The following is a 16,200-nucleotide window of genomic DNA, read 5'->3' as shown; positions in this document are numbered from 1 at the left end:
GTGGACCTTTTATATGTATAATTGCAAGCTTTTGAGGGGGTGAGAGGCTGGAAGCATGCTGAGAGCTGATTTCGTTTCTGATGGAATCGATTTTGTTATTGAAGTGGCTGGCAAAAGAAGTTGTATTAGAAGGTGGGGGTGGGTGGAGAAGAGTGTTATAAGTGGAGAACAGACGTTTTGGGTTTGAAGAAAGAGCGGAGATAAGAGTAGAGAAGTAATGTTGCTTATAAAGATTAAGGGCAGAGTAGTAGGAGTTCAAGATGAACTTGTAGTGAAGAAAGTCAGCTGAACTGTGAGATTTTCTCGAGTGCCGCTCAGCAATACAGGAACATCTGCGTAGGTACCGCGTCAGAGGAGTATGCCAAGGCTGAGGGTGAGTGTGTGATTTCCGAGCTATGGTAGGAGGGACCAGATTGTCAAGGACCGATGTAAGGGTGGAGTTATAGTGGCAGATAGATTGGGCAGGAAAAGGAGGAGATTAATGAGAGGAGAGGTTTGAGAGAACTAGCGAGCTGTTGCTGATCTAATGACATAATGCTTCTGTGAAGTTTGGTGTGAGGGGTAGAAGGAGGGAGAGTTGTAGGGAGGGATGAGATGTTGCAAGTGAGGAGATGATGGCCAAAAAGAGGAAAAGGGGAACTTGTGAAGTTTGAAATAGTGCATCGATAGCTAAAGATCAGATCAAGGGAGTGACCGTCTTTGTGAGTGGGAGAGTTAGTCCATTGTGACAGACCGAAAGAGGAAGTGAGTTGCAGAAGTTGTTTTGCAGAGGAGGGATGTTGAAGTCACCAATAATGAGGGCAGGAATGTCTGAGGAAAGGAAATAAGGTAGCCAGGCAGCAAATTGATCTAGAAATTGAGTTGAGGAGCCAGGGGGGCGGTATATTATTGCAACATGTATAGAGAGGGGAGAGAATAAGCTAATCATGTGGGTTTCGAATGAAGAAAATGTGAAGGAAGAGATGAGTTGTATTTTTTGAAAGGTGCAATGAGAGGAAAGTAAAATACCTAACCCACCTCCTTTTCTGTTGCCAGACCTAGGAGTATGACTGAAGTGGAGACCCCCATGTGACAATGCAGCAGTGGAAGCTGTGTCTAAACGAGAGAGCCAAGTTTCTGTGAGAGCCAGAAGGTTGATGGAGAGGGAGATAAAAAGGTCATGGCTAGAAGTGAGCTTGTTTCAAACAGAGCTAGAGTTCCAGAGTGCACAAGTGAAGGGGGTAGTGGCTTTAGATACAAGAATGTGAGTGAGGTTACCAGAGTTTTGTTTTCTGAGTCTGTGGAAAGGTACACATGGATGTGCATGGCTAGGAAGTTGTTGGGGGCCAGGATTAGGGGAGATGTCGCCAGTAGCTAGTATGAGCAAGAGGGAGAGTGACATGAGATGAGTTGCAGATTTGCAGTAGTGAGACTGTTTTGGGGATGAGGTGCAGGGGGTAGAGAGAGTGTTTAGGAATAGGTAAAATTCATGAGTACAAAAGTAAGGTGAGTTTAAGAGAGATGAGCTAATGAACAGAGCAGGTGGTGAGGGGGAAGGAGTAATTGAGTAAAGTAGTTTGCTATAGAGGCAAGAGGTAGCAAAAAGTAATATGAATATATTGAGCATTTCTTTTACAAGATACGATGAGTCCACGGATTTCATCCTTATGGGATATCGCCTCCTGGTCAACAGGAGGAGGCAAAGAGCACCACAGCAGAGCTGTATAAATAGCTCCTCCCTTCCCTCCCACCCCAGTCATTCTCTTTGCCTGTGTTAGTGATAGGAAGAGGCAGAGTGAGGTGTTAGTTATAGATTCTTCAATCAAGTGTTTATTATTTTTAAAGTAGTGCCACAGTGTGCTACTTTGTTCTGGGGTGTAGCCTAGACCAGATCAGTCTCTTTAATAAAAAGAGAAGCATTTGGTGGCTTTAAAGCAATGGGACCTTGTGGGACATTATTCTCACTGCGCCTCCATAGATTGTATGCTGCCCTGTTTGTAAAAGTCTGAGGGAGAACATGCTCAGTACTTTTTATTTCCACAGGCCAATGTGAAGGGGAGAGGAGAACTTCACAAGCCAGGTGAGATGCCTTGCTGCCGGGCAGCCTTCTAAAGGTAAGTGCTAAGCTTTATTTTCTCGAAAAAAAAACCCTCTGGTGGCTCAGAGAAAAAGCAACAAGCTGGGAACCATGAGATCATTGGGTTCAATCCTGGCATGTACACAGAAAGGAGTTGGCACTTTATATTTGAAAATATATCCCTGAAATGGGGGTTAATTTTTCAAGGGCAGCTCTGTATTCAGAAGCAACATGTCGTCTCTTCACTCTGTATAAACCCCAGCAGCTTCTACCTATTTTAACAGCCGACAGGGAGGGCTCTCCTATCTCACTCTTTGGTGTTATGTAGGACTGTTGTGACTGTGTTATATTTGACATGTTGTGTATCCCTGTGTCTTACGGTTTCTATTCCTGAAAGGAAGCCGGCAGGCAGGGTGTTTCTATGTATGGTAGAATTTTATTTGTGTCATGCTTCCAATAATTATTTTGTATGAAATATTAAGATTTGGGAGTAGAAGTTCTCCTGTTTTAGCAGATAAGGGGTTAAAAATGAAATGTCCCTTTTCATAACAGGTGCTCCTGCTCGCTACGGCTTATGTTTAAAGTAAAGCCGACAGTGATTCTTATGTTGCTTTGTGTTTTCACAGGATGTTACGTTTATTTCAGTTTTCTCTGTGTGAACTAACTTTCCTGGCGGCTTCGTTTTTGTTTAATACATTGTTAGCCGCATGGGTGCTTGAGATCGATACGCCCACGATGGGCGGAACTTCGATACGCGCCATTGTGTGTGCTCCCTTTGCTTGTTTATTGCTTTCTCGGCGGCTCCTGTTTGTCTACGCCCACAATGGGTGGAGCTTCATTACCTGCCATTGAGCGCGCCCCATTTGTTGTCTCCAACAGAACACCGGATGCCTCCTCAGCTGTGTTTTAAACAACATACAGCTGAGAGGTTTTCGCGCCGTCCGGAGAGTCTTTTGGGTGCATGGGACGTTTTCTCTATCATGTTAGTCAGAGAGACGTCGCCAGCCAGTAGATATTTACAATATTTTTTAAAAAGAAAAAAGAAAAATTCAGTGACCGTTGCTGGTTTAGCTGATTCTGATCAGTCCCAGATAGCAGTGCCTTTATCATTAGGAACTCTCTGAGGGGACAACTGTTCCATACGTTTGGTTGCTTCTATACTATGGAAAAGCAACAATAACGTTATTATTCTGTTCCCCATGTCTCAGAGCAATCCCTTTCAGATTGGGATGCTGTAAGCTATAGTACCTTTTAATATCTTAAACATGAACTGTTGAGTAGTTTAATAAAAAATAAAAAAGGCACTAAAGGGGGATTTCAGTCTCTGTTTGTTTTAATTAATATCTATTCCTGAAATGTACTAGGTTTCTTTCTGCTCAGAGATGTAACTAGTTACTGTTTAAGATAAGGACAGTAACACCTTTCATTCAGTACCCGCAATGGTTTTTTTTTCGCTGATGGGTTATATTTCGCCCTGCCTAAATCCGGATTGGCAGGCGACCAACTGTGCATATTAATTTCTGTAGGGTATCTACGTTACGCAATCTTTGCTGGCAATTATAATTTACCTTTGCACAGAAAAGTTAATAATATCTGTCCGTCAGTTTGTGAAGCAGTAAGGTCCTTTTTTGTTTCTTACGACATTTCTGCTGTTTAATTTTGTGATTTCATCCTTTGTGAAAGCTTAGGATGTAACAAAAGCAACCATAGCGTTGTCTTTATGTTTGAAGGTGAATTAAAGCTTTTAAATTAGCTCATTCATTTCTTACAGATGCTTCTTTGCAGATTACCATGTTGGCGGCTAAGAGTTCGGGAGTTTCCATCTTAGCATGCTGAGCCTTATGGTTGAAATCCTGTTCTGGGGAAGGATATTATTTCTGACGTTTCCTCCCTCAGGATGAGAAGTCCTACCTTTTGAAATTTCTAGGGAATTCCCCCTCCCTTTTCTTCTAAGACAGGATGGAGCAGGACAGATAGCTCAGCATGCTATGGCACTGTGGCTGAGCTCTGTAGCAGCCCTAGGTTTGTAGGTTTGTTCCCCAGCGAGGTCCACCTAGCCTTTCATCCTTCAGAGGTCGATGAAATGAGCAGCGCTTGAGACCCTTACGGGTGATTAGCCGCGCTTTACGAGTACCCAATACATACATATACATCAAGGTATGCCTTGTGTAATATTGCCAGACAAGCCCACCTGGTGACCGCACCCATCTGGGAACGAGATTTAATAATTCAAGACGCCTGCTGCTGCTCTCAAATCAGCAGGAAGGGTGGACCCCGATCAGGGACCGGTTCTGGTAGGGGGCGGTCTTTCTCTCTTTCTCCAGGTTTGAATAAGAGATGTGTGGGGTCCTTGGACACTAGCAATTGTGTCTCAGGGGTATCAGTTGGAGTTCAGAAATTCCTCCTCCAGAGGAGGGTTTCTTCTTTCTCAATTATCTACCGAAAGAGGCATTTTTACGTTGTGTAGGTGACCTCTCTTCCTTGGGAGTAATATGTCCCGCTCCAATACAAGGACCAGGGACAATTCTCTTTGTGGTTCCAGAAAAAGATGGGAACGTTCCGACCTATTTTAGACATCAAGAGTCTAAACAAGTTTCTCAGAGTTCCATCATTCAAGATGGAAACTATTCGTACCATTCTTTCATTGATCTAGAAGGGTCCATTTTTTACTACCGTGGATTTAAAGGGTGCGTATCTTCATGTTCCTGTCCACAGAGGATCATTACAAGTTCCTGAGGTTTGTCTTCCTGGACAAACATTTTAAGTTCGTGACTCTTCCTTTCGGTCTGGCCATAGCACCCAGAATTTTCACAAAGGTTCTGGGGTCTCTGTTGGCGGTTCTAAGGCCGTGGGGCATTGCAGTGGCGCCTTATCTGGACTATATTCTGATCCAGGCGTCATCTTCTCAGCTGACAAGGTCTCTTACTGACATTGTTCTATCCTTCCTGAGGACTCATGGGTGGAAGGTAAATCTGGAAAAGAGTTTGCTAGTTCCACAGACAAGGGTTCCTTTCTTGAGAACTCTATTCGACTCTCTATCCATGTAATTCTTTTGACGGAGGTCAAAAAATTTAAAGATTCTGAACACATGCCAAGCTCTTCAGACCAATCCTCGGCCGTCAGTAGCTGAGTACATGGAGGTAATTGGATTGATGGTAGCGGCAATGGACATCATTCAATTTGCTTGGTTTCATCTCAGGCCTCTGCAACTGAGCATGCTGAGACAGTGGCATGGAGATTATACAAATTTGTCTCCTCAAATAAATCTAGATCAGAAGACATGTCACTGGATTATCTATCCCAGGGGACATGCTTCCACAGACCCTCTTGGGTGATAGTGACAATGGATGCCAGCCTGATAGGCTGGGGAGAAGTCGGGAACTCTCTGAGGGCCCAGGGTGTATGGACTCGAACAGAGTCTCTCCTTCCCTTCAATATTCTAGAGTTGAGCGTATTATTCACTGCGCTTCAGGTTTGACCTCAGTTGGTTTCGGCCAAATTCATTGGATTCCAGTCAGACGACTTTACGACTGTAGCTTACATCAATCATCAGGAGGAACAAGGAGTTCCTTGGCGATGACAGAAGTAACCAAGATACTTCAATGAGCGGATTCTCACTCTTGTTCTCCGTCGGCGATCCACATCCCAGGTGTTGAAAACTAGGAAGCGGACTTTCTGAAGCCGTCAGACTTTTCGTCCGGGAGAATGGGACCTCCATCCGGAGGTATTTGCCAACCTGATTCTCAGATGGGGCAGGCCAGAGTTAGATCTTATGGCGTCTCGTCAGAATGCTAAGCTTCCAAGATATGGGTCCAGGCCCAGGGATCCCCAGACCAAGCTGATAGATGCCTTGGCAGTGCCTTGGTCTTTCAGCCTAGCTTATGTGTTCCCTCCATTTGCTCTCCTTCTCCGGGTGATTGCTCAAGTCAAACGGGAGAGGGCATCGGTGATCCTGATCGCTCCTGTGTGGCCTTGCAGGACTTGGTTTGCTGACCTGATGGACATGTCATCTCAGCCTCCATGGAAGCTTCCATTGAGGAATGACATTCTCATTCAGGGATTTTTCCATCATCTAGTTTCTTTACAGCTAGCTGCTTGGAGATTGAACACTTGATTTTATCTAAGCGAAGGTTTTCTGATTCGGTCATAGATACCTTGATTCAGGCATGTAAGCCTATTACTAGAAAAAATTTACAGTAAATATCTTTATTGGTGCGAATCCAAGGGCTACTCATGGAGTAGGTTTAGGTTTCCCAGGATTCTGTCCTTTCTCCAAGACGGATTGGAGCGAGGGTTGTCAGCAGGTTCCTTAAAGGGACAGATTTCTGCTTTCTCTATTTTGTTACACAAGCGTCTGGCTGATGTTCCAGATGTTCATCCTTTTTGTCAGGCTCTGGCTAGAATCAGGCCTGTGTTTAGACCAATTGCTCCTCCTTGGAGTTTGAATTTAGTTGTTGAAGTTCTTCAAGGGGTTTCATTTGAACCTATGCATTCCATAGATATTAAGTTATTATCTTGGAAAGTTTTATTTTTGGTTGCTATTTCTTCTGCTCGCAGAGTTTCTGAGCTTTCGGCATTACAATGTGATTCTCCTTATCTTATTTTTCATTCGGATAAGGTGGTGTTACGTACCAAAACTGTTTTCTTCCTAAGGTTGTTTCTAATAAAAATATTAAACAGGAAATTGTTGTTCCTACCTTGTGTCCTAATCCTTCTTCTAAGAAGGAGCGACTGTTACATCATTTGGACGTGGTCCGTGCCTTGAAGTTTTACTTACAGGCCACTAAGGATTTTCGTCAATCATTTTCCCTGTTTGTTGTGTTTTTTGGGAAGCGTAGGAGTCAGAAAGCTTTGGCTACCTATCTTTCTCTTTGGCTGAAGAATATCATCCGTTTTGCATATGAGACTGCTGGACAGCAGCCTCCTGATCGAATTACGGCTCATTCCACTAGGGCTATGGCTTCCTCATGGACATTCAAAAAGGATGCTTCTGTTGAACAAATTTGCAAAGCTGCAACTTGGTCTTCTCTTCACACTTTTTCCAAATTTTCCAATTTTGATACTTTTGCTTCGTCTGAGGCTGTTTTTGGGAGAAAAGTTCTTCAAGCAGTGGTTCCTTCCGTTTAGGTTCCCTGTCTTGTCCCTCCCTTGCATCCATGTCCTATAGCTTTGGTATTGTATCCCATAAGTAAGGATGAAATCCGTGGACTCATCGTATCTTGTAAAAGAAAAGGAAATGTATGCTTACCTGATAAATTTGTTTCTTTTACGATATGATGAGTCCAGGGCCCACCCTGTTTTTGTATGACAGGTCTTTTATTTTGTTAAACTTCAGTCACCTCTGCACCTTGGCTTTTCTTTTCTCTTCCTAACTTCGGTCGAATGACTGGAGTGGGAGGGAAGGGAGGAGCTATATATACAGCTCTGCTGTGGTGCCCTTTGCCTCCTCCTGTTGACCAGGAGGCGATATCCCATAAGTAAGGATGAAATCCGTGGACTCATCTTATTGTAAAAGAAACAAATTTATCAGGTAAGCATAAATTTCCTTTTTTACAAAGTGGGAGCCAATTAAACACATAAAGGACAGAATTACAGCTGCACTTGCATAAGGAAACAATGAGATACTTAAAACACAAAACTACAAAGGTACTTGCCTTGTGCCTTGCCCCTTGTCCGATCCTTGTTCAATTCTTGTATAATTCTTATCTGTGTATATATATATATATATATATATATATATATATATATATATAAAATCAGTTATTTGTAGAGCGCCAGCAGATTCCATAGCGCTGTAGATATAAATTTTACCCCACAAAAAATCATATATATGTATTTAAGAATTCATATTTCATGTCGGGTTAGTGCACTTGTTGGGTATTATTTTCTTTCATGTAATTGGCAAGAGTCCATGAGCTATTGACGTATGGGATATACAATCCTACCAGGAGGTGCAAAGTTTCCCAAACCTCAAAATGCCTATAAATACACCCCTAACCACACCCACAATTCAGTTTTACAAACTTTGCCTCCTATGGAGGTGGTGAAGTAAGTTTGTGCTAAGATTTCTACGTTGATATGCGCTTCTCAGCATTTTTTGAAGCCCGATTCCTCTCAGAGTACAGTGAATGTCAGAGGGATGTGAAGGAAGTATCACCTATTGAATGCAATGGTTTTCCTCACAGGGATCTATTTCATATGTTCTCTGTTATCGGTCGTAGAGATTCATCTCCTACCTCCCTTTTCAGATCGACGATATACTCTCATATTCCATTACCTCTACTGATAACCGTTTCAGTACTGGTTTGGCTATCTGCTATATGTGGATGGGTGTCTTTTGGTAAGTATGTTTTCATTACTTAAGACTTAAGAGTCTCAGCTATGGTTTGGCACTTTATGTATTTATATAAAGTTCTAAATATATGTATTGTACTTATATTTGCCATGATTCAAGTTTTCAGTATATTTCCTTTTGCAGACTGTCAGTTTCATATCTGGGAAATGCTTTTTTATGAAAATGTATTTCTTACCTGGGGTATAGTCTGTTTTTCAAATTGACTGTCTTTTAAATTTGCGGGCAGAATTAGGCTCGCGAGGGCGCAAAATGCCAAAGTTTATTGCGTCATTCTTGGCGCAAGATTTTTTGGCGCAAAGTTACGTTATTGACGCAAATTGTCATTTCCGCCGTTTTAGTTGACGCAGAGTCCTTCACAAGGTTGCGTCATCTATGACGCGAGTGTGATGTTTTTGGCGCCAAAAATATTTTTCTGTTTGTTGTGCGTCATACTTGGTGCCAAATATTTTCATTATTAAGACCCCATTTTTATTTGCCTCTTGCCTTTTTCTATGTCAAAGGGCTATGCTGTTTGCATTTTTTCCCATTCCTGAAACTGCCATATAAGGAAATTGATAATTTTGCTTTATATGTTGTTTTTTTCTCTTACATTTGCAAGATGTCTCAATCTGATCCTGTCTCAGAATTCACTGTTGAATCCCAGCTGCCTGATAACAGTTCTACCAAAGCTAAGTGCATTTGTTGTAAACTTGTGGAGATTATACCTCCAGCTGTGGTTTGTAATAGTTGTCATGATAAACTTTTACATGCAGAAAATGTATCCATCAGTAGTAGTTCATTACCTGTTGCTGTTTCCTCAACATCTAATGTACAAGATATACCTGTAAATTTAAAATAATTTATTTCTGATTCTATTCAGAGGGCTTTGTCTGCCATCCCGCCTTCTAATAAACGTAAAAGGTCTTTTAAAACTTCTCATAGAGTTGATGAAATTTCAAATGACCGGCAACATACTGATTTATCCTTCTCTGATGAGGATCTATCTGATTCAGAAGATCCTGCCTCAGGTATTGACACTGACAAATCATCTTATTTATTTAAAATGGAGTATATTCGTTCTTTATTAAAAGAAGTGTTGATTACATTGGATATGAAGGAAACTAGTCCTCTTGATATTAAAACTAGTAAACGTTTAAATTCTGTTTATAAACCTCCTGTGGTTATTCCAGAGGTTTTTCCAGTTCCTGATGCTATTTCTGATATGATTTCTAAAGAATGGAATAGGCCTGGTACTTCTTTTATTCCTTCTTCAAGGTTTAAAAAATGGTATCCTTTGCCAGCAGTTAGATTGGAGTTTTGGGAAAAGATCCCCAAAGTTGATGGGGCTATCTCTACTCTTGCTAAACGTACTACTATTCCTATGGAACAAAAGAAAGAACAAAAAAGCGCACCCAGATTCAAGCGGATTTATTGGAACAAGTAGCCAGACGAAACACATATAGTAAGTAGCAAACTCACCAGATGCAAAGCATCACTGTACACATAGAACTATAGATGTATAGACGATCAAGCAGGGGTAGCGGTAAACAGCGGTATTAGAATCCACTTCTCACCCACAGGTATGATCACTAATATTCAAGCTTAAAATGTGTATGCTTTATACACAGAACACCTCAACGCGTTTCCCCCGTCTGAGCGGACGGGCTTTTTCCTCTTGAAAAAGCCCGTCCGCTCAGACGGGGGAAACGCGTTGAGGTGTTCTGTGTATAAAGCATACACATTTTAAGCTTGAATATTAGTGATCATACCTGTGGGTGAGAAGTGGATTCTAATACCGCTGTTTACCGCTACCCCTGCTTGATCGTCTATACATCTATAGTTCTATGTGTACAGTGATGCTTTGCATCTGGTGAGTTTGCTACTTACTATATGTGTTTCGTCTGGCTACTTGTTCCAATAAATCCGCTTGAATCTGGGTGCGCTTTTTTGTTCTTTCTTTTGTCCTATGTGAGTTTCCGTTGGCTGCTGGGAGAAGAACACAGCCTCAGAACAGCTGCACCCGGACTACCGCAATCCCGTAGTGGCTACGTCATTTCCCGACTTTCAAAGTTGAGCCCAGGAAACGTAAAGTACTGTCTACCTGAGTTACCATCAGTACAAGGCTGTTCATAACGGGTAATCTTTTAAACTGTATCAGCAAATTCACGCTCGATTACCTTCACAATAAGGATGTTTGCTTGAGGATTTTGCTTCAAACTATATATGAATATTGCTGCTACTTGGGAAAGAGTTGGTTTATATTATTAGATCTAACTTATCGTTGTGTAATTTTTTAAATATAGGCACTTACTATCATTATACCAGTTATTTAATACTCTGGAAAGGGTTTTAGCGCAGACAGTTTACTTGTGGTGTGTACTATTCCTATGGAAGATACTACTTCTTTTACAGATCCTTTAGATAGGAAACTTGAATCTTATCTAAGGAAAGCTTATTTATATTCAGGTCATCTTCTTAGGCCTGCAATTTCTTTGGCTGATGTTGCAGCTGCTTCAACTTTTTGGTTGGAAACTTTAGCGCAACAAGTATCAGATCATGATTTGTCTAGCATTGTTAAGTTGATTCAACATGCTAATAATTTAATTTGTGATGCCATTTTTTATATCATCAAAATTGATGTTAGAGATATGTCTTTAGCTATTTTAGCTAGAAGAGCTTTGTGGCTCAAATCTTGGAATGCTGATATGACTTCTAAATCCAGATTGCTTTCTCTTTCTTTCCAAGGTAATAAATTATTTGGTTCTCAGTTGGATTCAATAATTTCAACTGTCACTGGGGGGGAAGGGTTTTTTTTGCCTCAGGATAAAAAACCTAAAGGTAAATCTAAAGCTTCTAACCGTTTTCATTCCTTTCGACATAATAAGGAACAGATATCTAATCCTTCCCCAAAGGAATCTGTTTCCAATTGGAAGCCTTCCTCAAATTGGAATAAATCCAAGCCTTTAAAGAGATCAAAGCCAGACCCCAAGTGCGCATGAAGATGCGGCCCTCATTCCAGCTCAGCTGGTAGGGGGCAGATTAAAATTCTTCAAAGATGTTTGGATCAGTTCGGTCCAAAATCATTGGATTCAGAGTATTGTCTCTCAGGGGTACAGAATAGGATTCAGAGTAAGACCATCTGTGAGAAGATTTTTTTCTCTCACGCATTCCAGTGAACCCACTAAAGGCTCAGGCTTTCCTGAAGTGTGTTTCAGACCTGGAGTTATCAGGGGTAATCATGCCAGTTCCGTTTCAGGAACAGGGCCAAGAATATTTTCAAAGGTTCTCTGTGTCATTCTCTCTGTAATCAGAGAGAGGGGTATTGCGGTGTTTCCTTATTTGGACGATATCTTGGTACTTGCTCATTCTTTGTGTTCTGCCGAATCTCACGTGAATCAACTAGTGTTGTTTCTTCAAAGACATGGTTGGAGGATCAATTTACCAAAAAGTTATTTGATTCCTCAGACAAAGGTAACCTTTTTAGGTTTCCAGATAGATTCAGTGTCCATGACTTTGTGTCTAACAGACAAGAGACATTTGAAATTGGTTACAGCCTGTCGGAACCTTCAGTGTCAGTCATTCCCTTCAGTAGCTATGTGCATGGAAGTTTTAGGTCTCATGACTACAGCATCGGACGCGATCCCCTTTGCTCGTTTTCATATGAGACCTCTCCAGCTTTGTATGCTGAACCAGTGGTGCAGGGATTATACAAGGATATCACAATTAATATCCTTAAATCCCAATGTTCGACTTTCTCTGACTTGGTGGTTAGATCACCATCGTATAATTTTAGGGGCCTCTTTTGTTCGTCCAACCTGGACTGTGATCACAACAGATGCGAGTCTTTCAGGTTGGGGAGCTGTTTGGGGATCTCTGACAGCACAAGGGGTTTGGAAATCTCAAGAAGCGAGATTACCAATCAATATTTTGGAACTCCGTGCAATTCTCAGGGCTCTTTAGTTTTGGCCTCTGTTGAAGAGAGAACCGTTCATTTGTTTTCAGACAGACAATATCACAACTGTGGCATATGTCAATCATCAGGGTGGGACTCAAAGTCCTCAAGCTATGAAAGAAGTATCTCAGATACTTGTTTGGGCGGAATCCAGCTCCTGTCTAATTTCTGCAGTTCATATCCCAGGTATATACAATTGGGAAGCGGATTATCTCAGTAGTCAGACTTTACATCCAGGAGAATGGTCTCTTCACCCAGATGTGTTTTCTCAAATTGTTCAGATGTGGGGGCTTCCAGAAATAGATCTGATGGCTTCTCATCTAAACAAGAAACTTCCCAGGTACCTGTCCAGGTCCAGGGATCCTCAAGCGGAAGCAGTGAATGCGTTGACATTTCCTTGGTGTTATCAACCTGCTTATGTTTTCCCGCCTCTAGTTCTTCTTCCATGAGTGATCTCAAAAATCATCATGGAGCAATCGTTTGTGCTGCTGGTGGCTCCAGCATGGCCTCACAGGTTTTGGTATGCGGATCTTGTTGGGATGTCCAGTTGCCAACCTTGGCCACTTCCAATAATCCGTCCGTTTTTTCCATCAGGATCACATATCATTAAATTTGAAGGTATGGAAATTGAACGCTTAGTGCTTAGTCATAGAAGTTTCTCTGACTCAGTGATTAATACTATGTTGCAGGCTCGTAAATCTGTTTCTAGAAAGATTTATTATCTAGTTTGGAAGACTTATATTTCATGGTGTTCTTCTCATAAATTCTCCTGGCATTCTTTTAGAATTCCTAGAATTTTACAGTTTCTTCAATATGGTTTAGATAAAGGTTTGTCTGCAAGTTCCTTGAAAGGACAAATCTCTGCTCTTTCTGTTTTATTCCACAGGAAAATTGCTAAAATTCCTGATATTCATTGTTTTGTACAGGCTTTGGATCGTATCAAGCCTGTCATTAAATCAATCTCTCCTCCTTGGAGTCTTAATTTGGTTTTGAAGGCTTTGCAGGCTCCTCCATTTGAGCCTATGCATTCTTTGGACATTAAACTACTTTCCTGGAAAGTGTTGTTCCTTTTGGCCATCTCTTCTGCTAGAAGAGTTTCTGAATCATCCGCTCTCTCTTGTGAATCTCCTTTTCTGATTTTTCATCAGGATAAGACAGTTTTGTGGACTTCATTTAAATTCTTACCTAAGGTTGTGAATTCTAACAACATTAATATAGAAATTGTTGTCCCTTCTTTGTGTCCTAATCCTAAGAATTCTTTGGAGAGATCTTTACATTCTTTGGATGTGGTTAGAGCTCCGAAATATTATGTTGAAGCCACTAAAGATTTCAGGAAGACTTCTAGTCTATTCGTTTTCTGGTTCCAGGAAAGGTCAGAAGGCTTCTGCCGTTTCTTTGGCATCGTGGTTAAAGCTTTTGATTCATCAAGTTTATTTGGAGTCGGGTAAAGCCCCGCCTCAGAGAATTATAGCTCATTCTACTAGATCAGTTTCCACTTCTTGGGCTTTTAAAAATGAAGCTACGGTTGATCAGATTTGCAAAGCAGCATCTTGGTCTTCTTTGCATACATTTACTAAATTCTACCATTTTGATGTGTTTGCTTCTTCGGAAGCAGTTTTTGGTAGGAAAGTTCTTCAGACAGCTGTTTCAGTTTGATTCTTCTGCTTATGATTTAAGTTTTTATTTTTTTAGAATAAACTTATATTTGGGTTGTGTATTTATTTTTTTCAGGGAAATTGATGTTTTTTTTTTGTTCCTCCCTCTCAAGTGACTCTTGCGTGGAGTTCCACATCTTGGGTATTGCTATCCCATACGTCACTAGCTCATGGCCTCTTGACAATTACATGAAAGAAAACATAATTTATGTAAGAACTTACCTGATAAATTAATTTCTTTCATATTGGCAAGAGTCCATGAGGCCCACCCTTTTTTATGGTGGTTATGATTTTTTTGTATAAAGCACAATTATTTCCAAATTCCTTTGTTGATGCTTTTTACTCCTTTCTTTATCACCCCACTTCTTGGCTATTCGTTAAACTGAATTGTGGGTGTGGTGAGGGGTGTATTTATAGGTATTTTGAGGTTTGGGAAACTTTGCCCCTCCTGGTAGGATTGTATATCCCATACGTCACTAGCTCATGGACTCTTGCCAATATGAAAGAAATGAATTTATCAGGTAAGTTCTTACACAAATTATGTTTTTTCCACTTTTTGCTCTCCATTGAAGTCTGTGGGGGAATACATTAATGCAGTTACAATATTCGAAGTTTGGGTTTTTGTGAGTGACAGGTTAGCGTACAAGTGAAAGCATTTTAATTTAAACTTGTAATACACACGCTACCCGACGCGTGCAAAAAGTCACTCCACTCGTAATTTGGCCCCAAATGTTATTTACATTATGAAAAGGTAGCAGTTAAACAATAGCCCCTATCCCCTAAAGACAACATTCACCAAACACATAAAATACCCCTCATTAGAGGGATTTACCTTCTGTGAAATGAATGATCTATATCCCCTTATGTAGCAGATGCCATAGGAATTACAAACAGCTACAGTACTTACAAGGGAATTATTTTTTAAAGTGCATCCAGCAAATACTTCACTCCATTAGTTTTTTTTAGTGGGGCAGGATTTAAAAAGGTCCTTATCAACCTCCTCACTATTGAAAAATATATTGAAAAAAGAGGTTCCACTATTCATATTATGGGGTAGATTTATCATTGTGCGAGCGGACATGTGATCTAGCTTATCATGTCCGCTGCACATCGATAAATGCCGGCAGCATACGCTGTCAGCATTTATCATTGCACCAGCAGTTCTTGTGAACTGCTTGTGCAATGCCGCCCCCTGCAGATTCGCGGCCAATCGGCTGCTAGCAGGGGGTGTCAATCAACCGGATCGGGTTAGTTTCTGTCTGTGGCCTCAGAGCAGGTGGACAAGTTATGGAGCAAGTTCCGCTAGTGCGTAAACAGGGGCATCAAACTCCATACGGAGCTTGATAAATCGGCCCCTTTATGTCCTTATAGCTGTCAAATAATCTTCATATTAATGATCACCCATAATCCCTTGTGATCACCCATAATCCCTTGTGATCACCCATAATCCCTTGTGATCACCCATAATCCCTTGTGTGCTGTTGTGCATTCTTTTTATACGTTTGATGTATACATCTGCTGAATTATTTACTACAAATGCTATTGTTGTAATGGTGCATATTTATTTGAAGTAAATTGAAAGTTTTAATAAATATATTTATTAAACAGGATAAAGCTGCAGATGCAAAAATAACCTATTTAATTGCCCTTAAACATACTTTGGAACTAGTGGAGCCCTTAAAGGTAAACTTGTATTACTGTTATAAAGCCAATACTGCAATGGGTATTTTATGGATATTAGACTTATAGTGCTCTGTGATAACAGTGATTGTTATTTCTATGATCCCATACTTTAGCATTCTACAAATATTGTAAATTATTTGTAAATCATTGCTGTTTGGAAATGTTTCTGCAAGCAAAATAAATATATATACATTTTTAATAGGCAAAACTGAAGAATTGTCAGAGACCCCTTCTCAAAGCTTACTATGCTTCGCTAGAAGATCATAGGTTAGTAATGATAACATTATAAAACATCATTATACACGTTAGCTTAGTTCGTATTATGGGCTAGATTACAAGTGGATCATTATCGATAGTGAAGGGTGCGTTATCCTTTGTGCGAATAGTGTACAATCTAATATTAAAAGGGGCTGGTAAAAAAAACAAAAAAAAAAAACCCAGAGAATCTTATTGTATCTAACATTTTTAGCGGGTCTTATAATATAATGACAAAAATGAAGAAAAGGGTGCCCCAATAACA

At 40.7% G+C, this 16,200-nt stretch overlaps 1 protein-coding gene across 1 annotated transcript in view; it reads left to right on the top strand.

Moving 5' to 3' along the window:
- MSH4 (mutS homolog 4) overlaps window positions 1-16,200 on the top strand; it is a 195,132-nt gene that overhangs the window by 86,588 nt on the left and 92,344 nt on the right. Inside the window, exons 9-10 of the mRNA XM_053693186.1 lie at window positions 15,606-15,680; window positions 15,883-15,947. Coding sequence (XP_053549161.1) covers window positions 15,606-15,680; window positions 15,883-15,947 — 140 coding nt within the window. The remainder of the gene's footprint in view (window positions 1-15,605; window positions 15,681-15,882; window positions 15,948-16,200) is intronic.

The sequence above is a fragment of the Bombina bombina genome, chromosome 10 (assembly GCF_027579735.1).
Source record: "Bombina bombina isolate aBomBom1 chromosome 10, aBomBom1.pri, whole genome shotgun sequence".
NCBI classification, from domain to species: domain Eukaryota; kingdom Metazoa; phylum Chordata; class Amphibia; order Anura; family Bombinatoridae; genus Bombina; species Bombina bombina.
The sequence above is the reverse complement of the archived record's forward strand: the minus strand, read 5'-3'. Positions and strand labels throughout refer to the sequence as shown.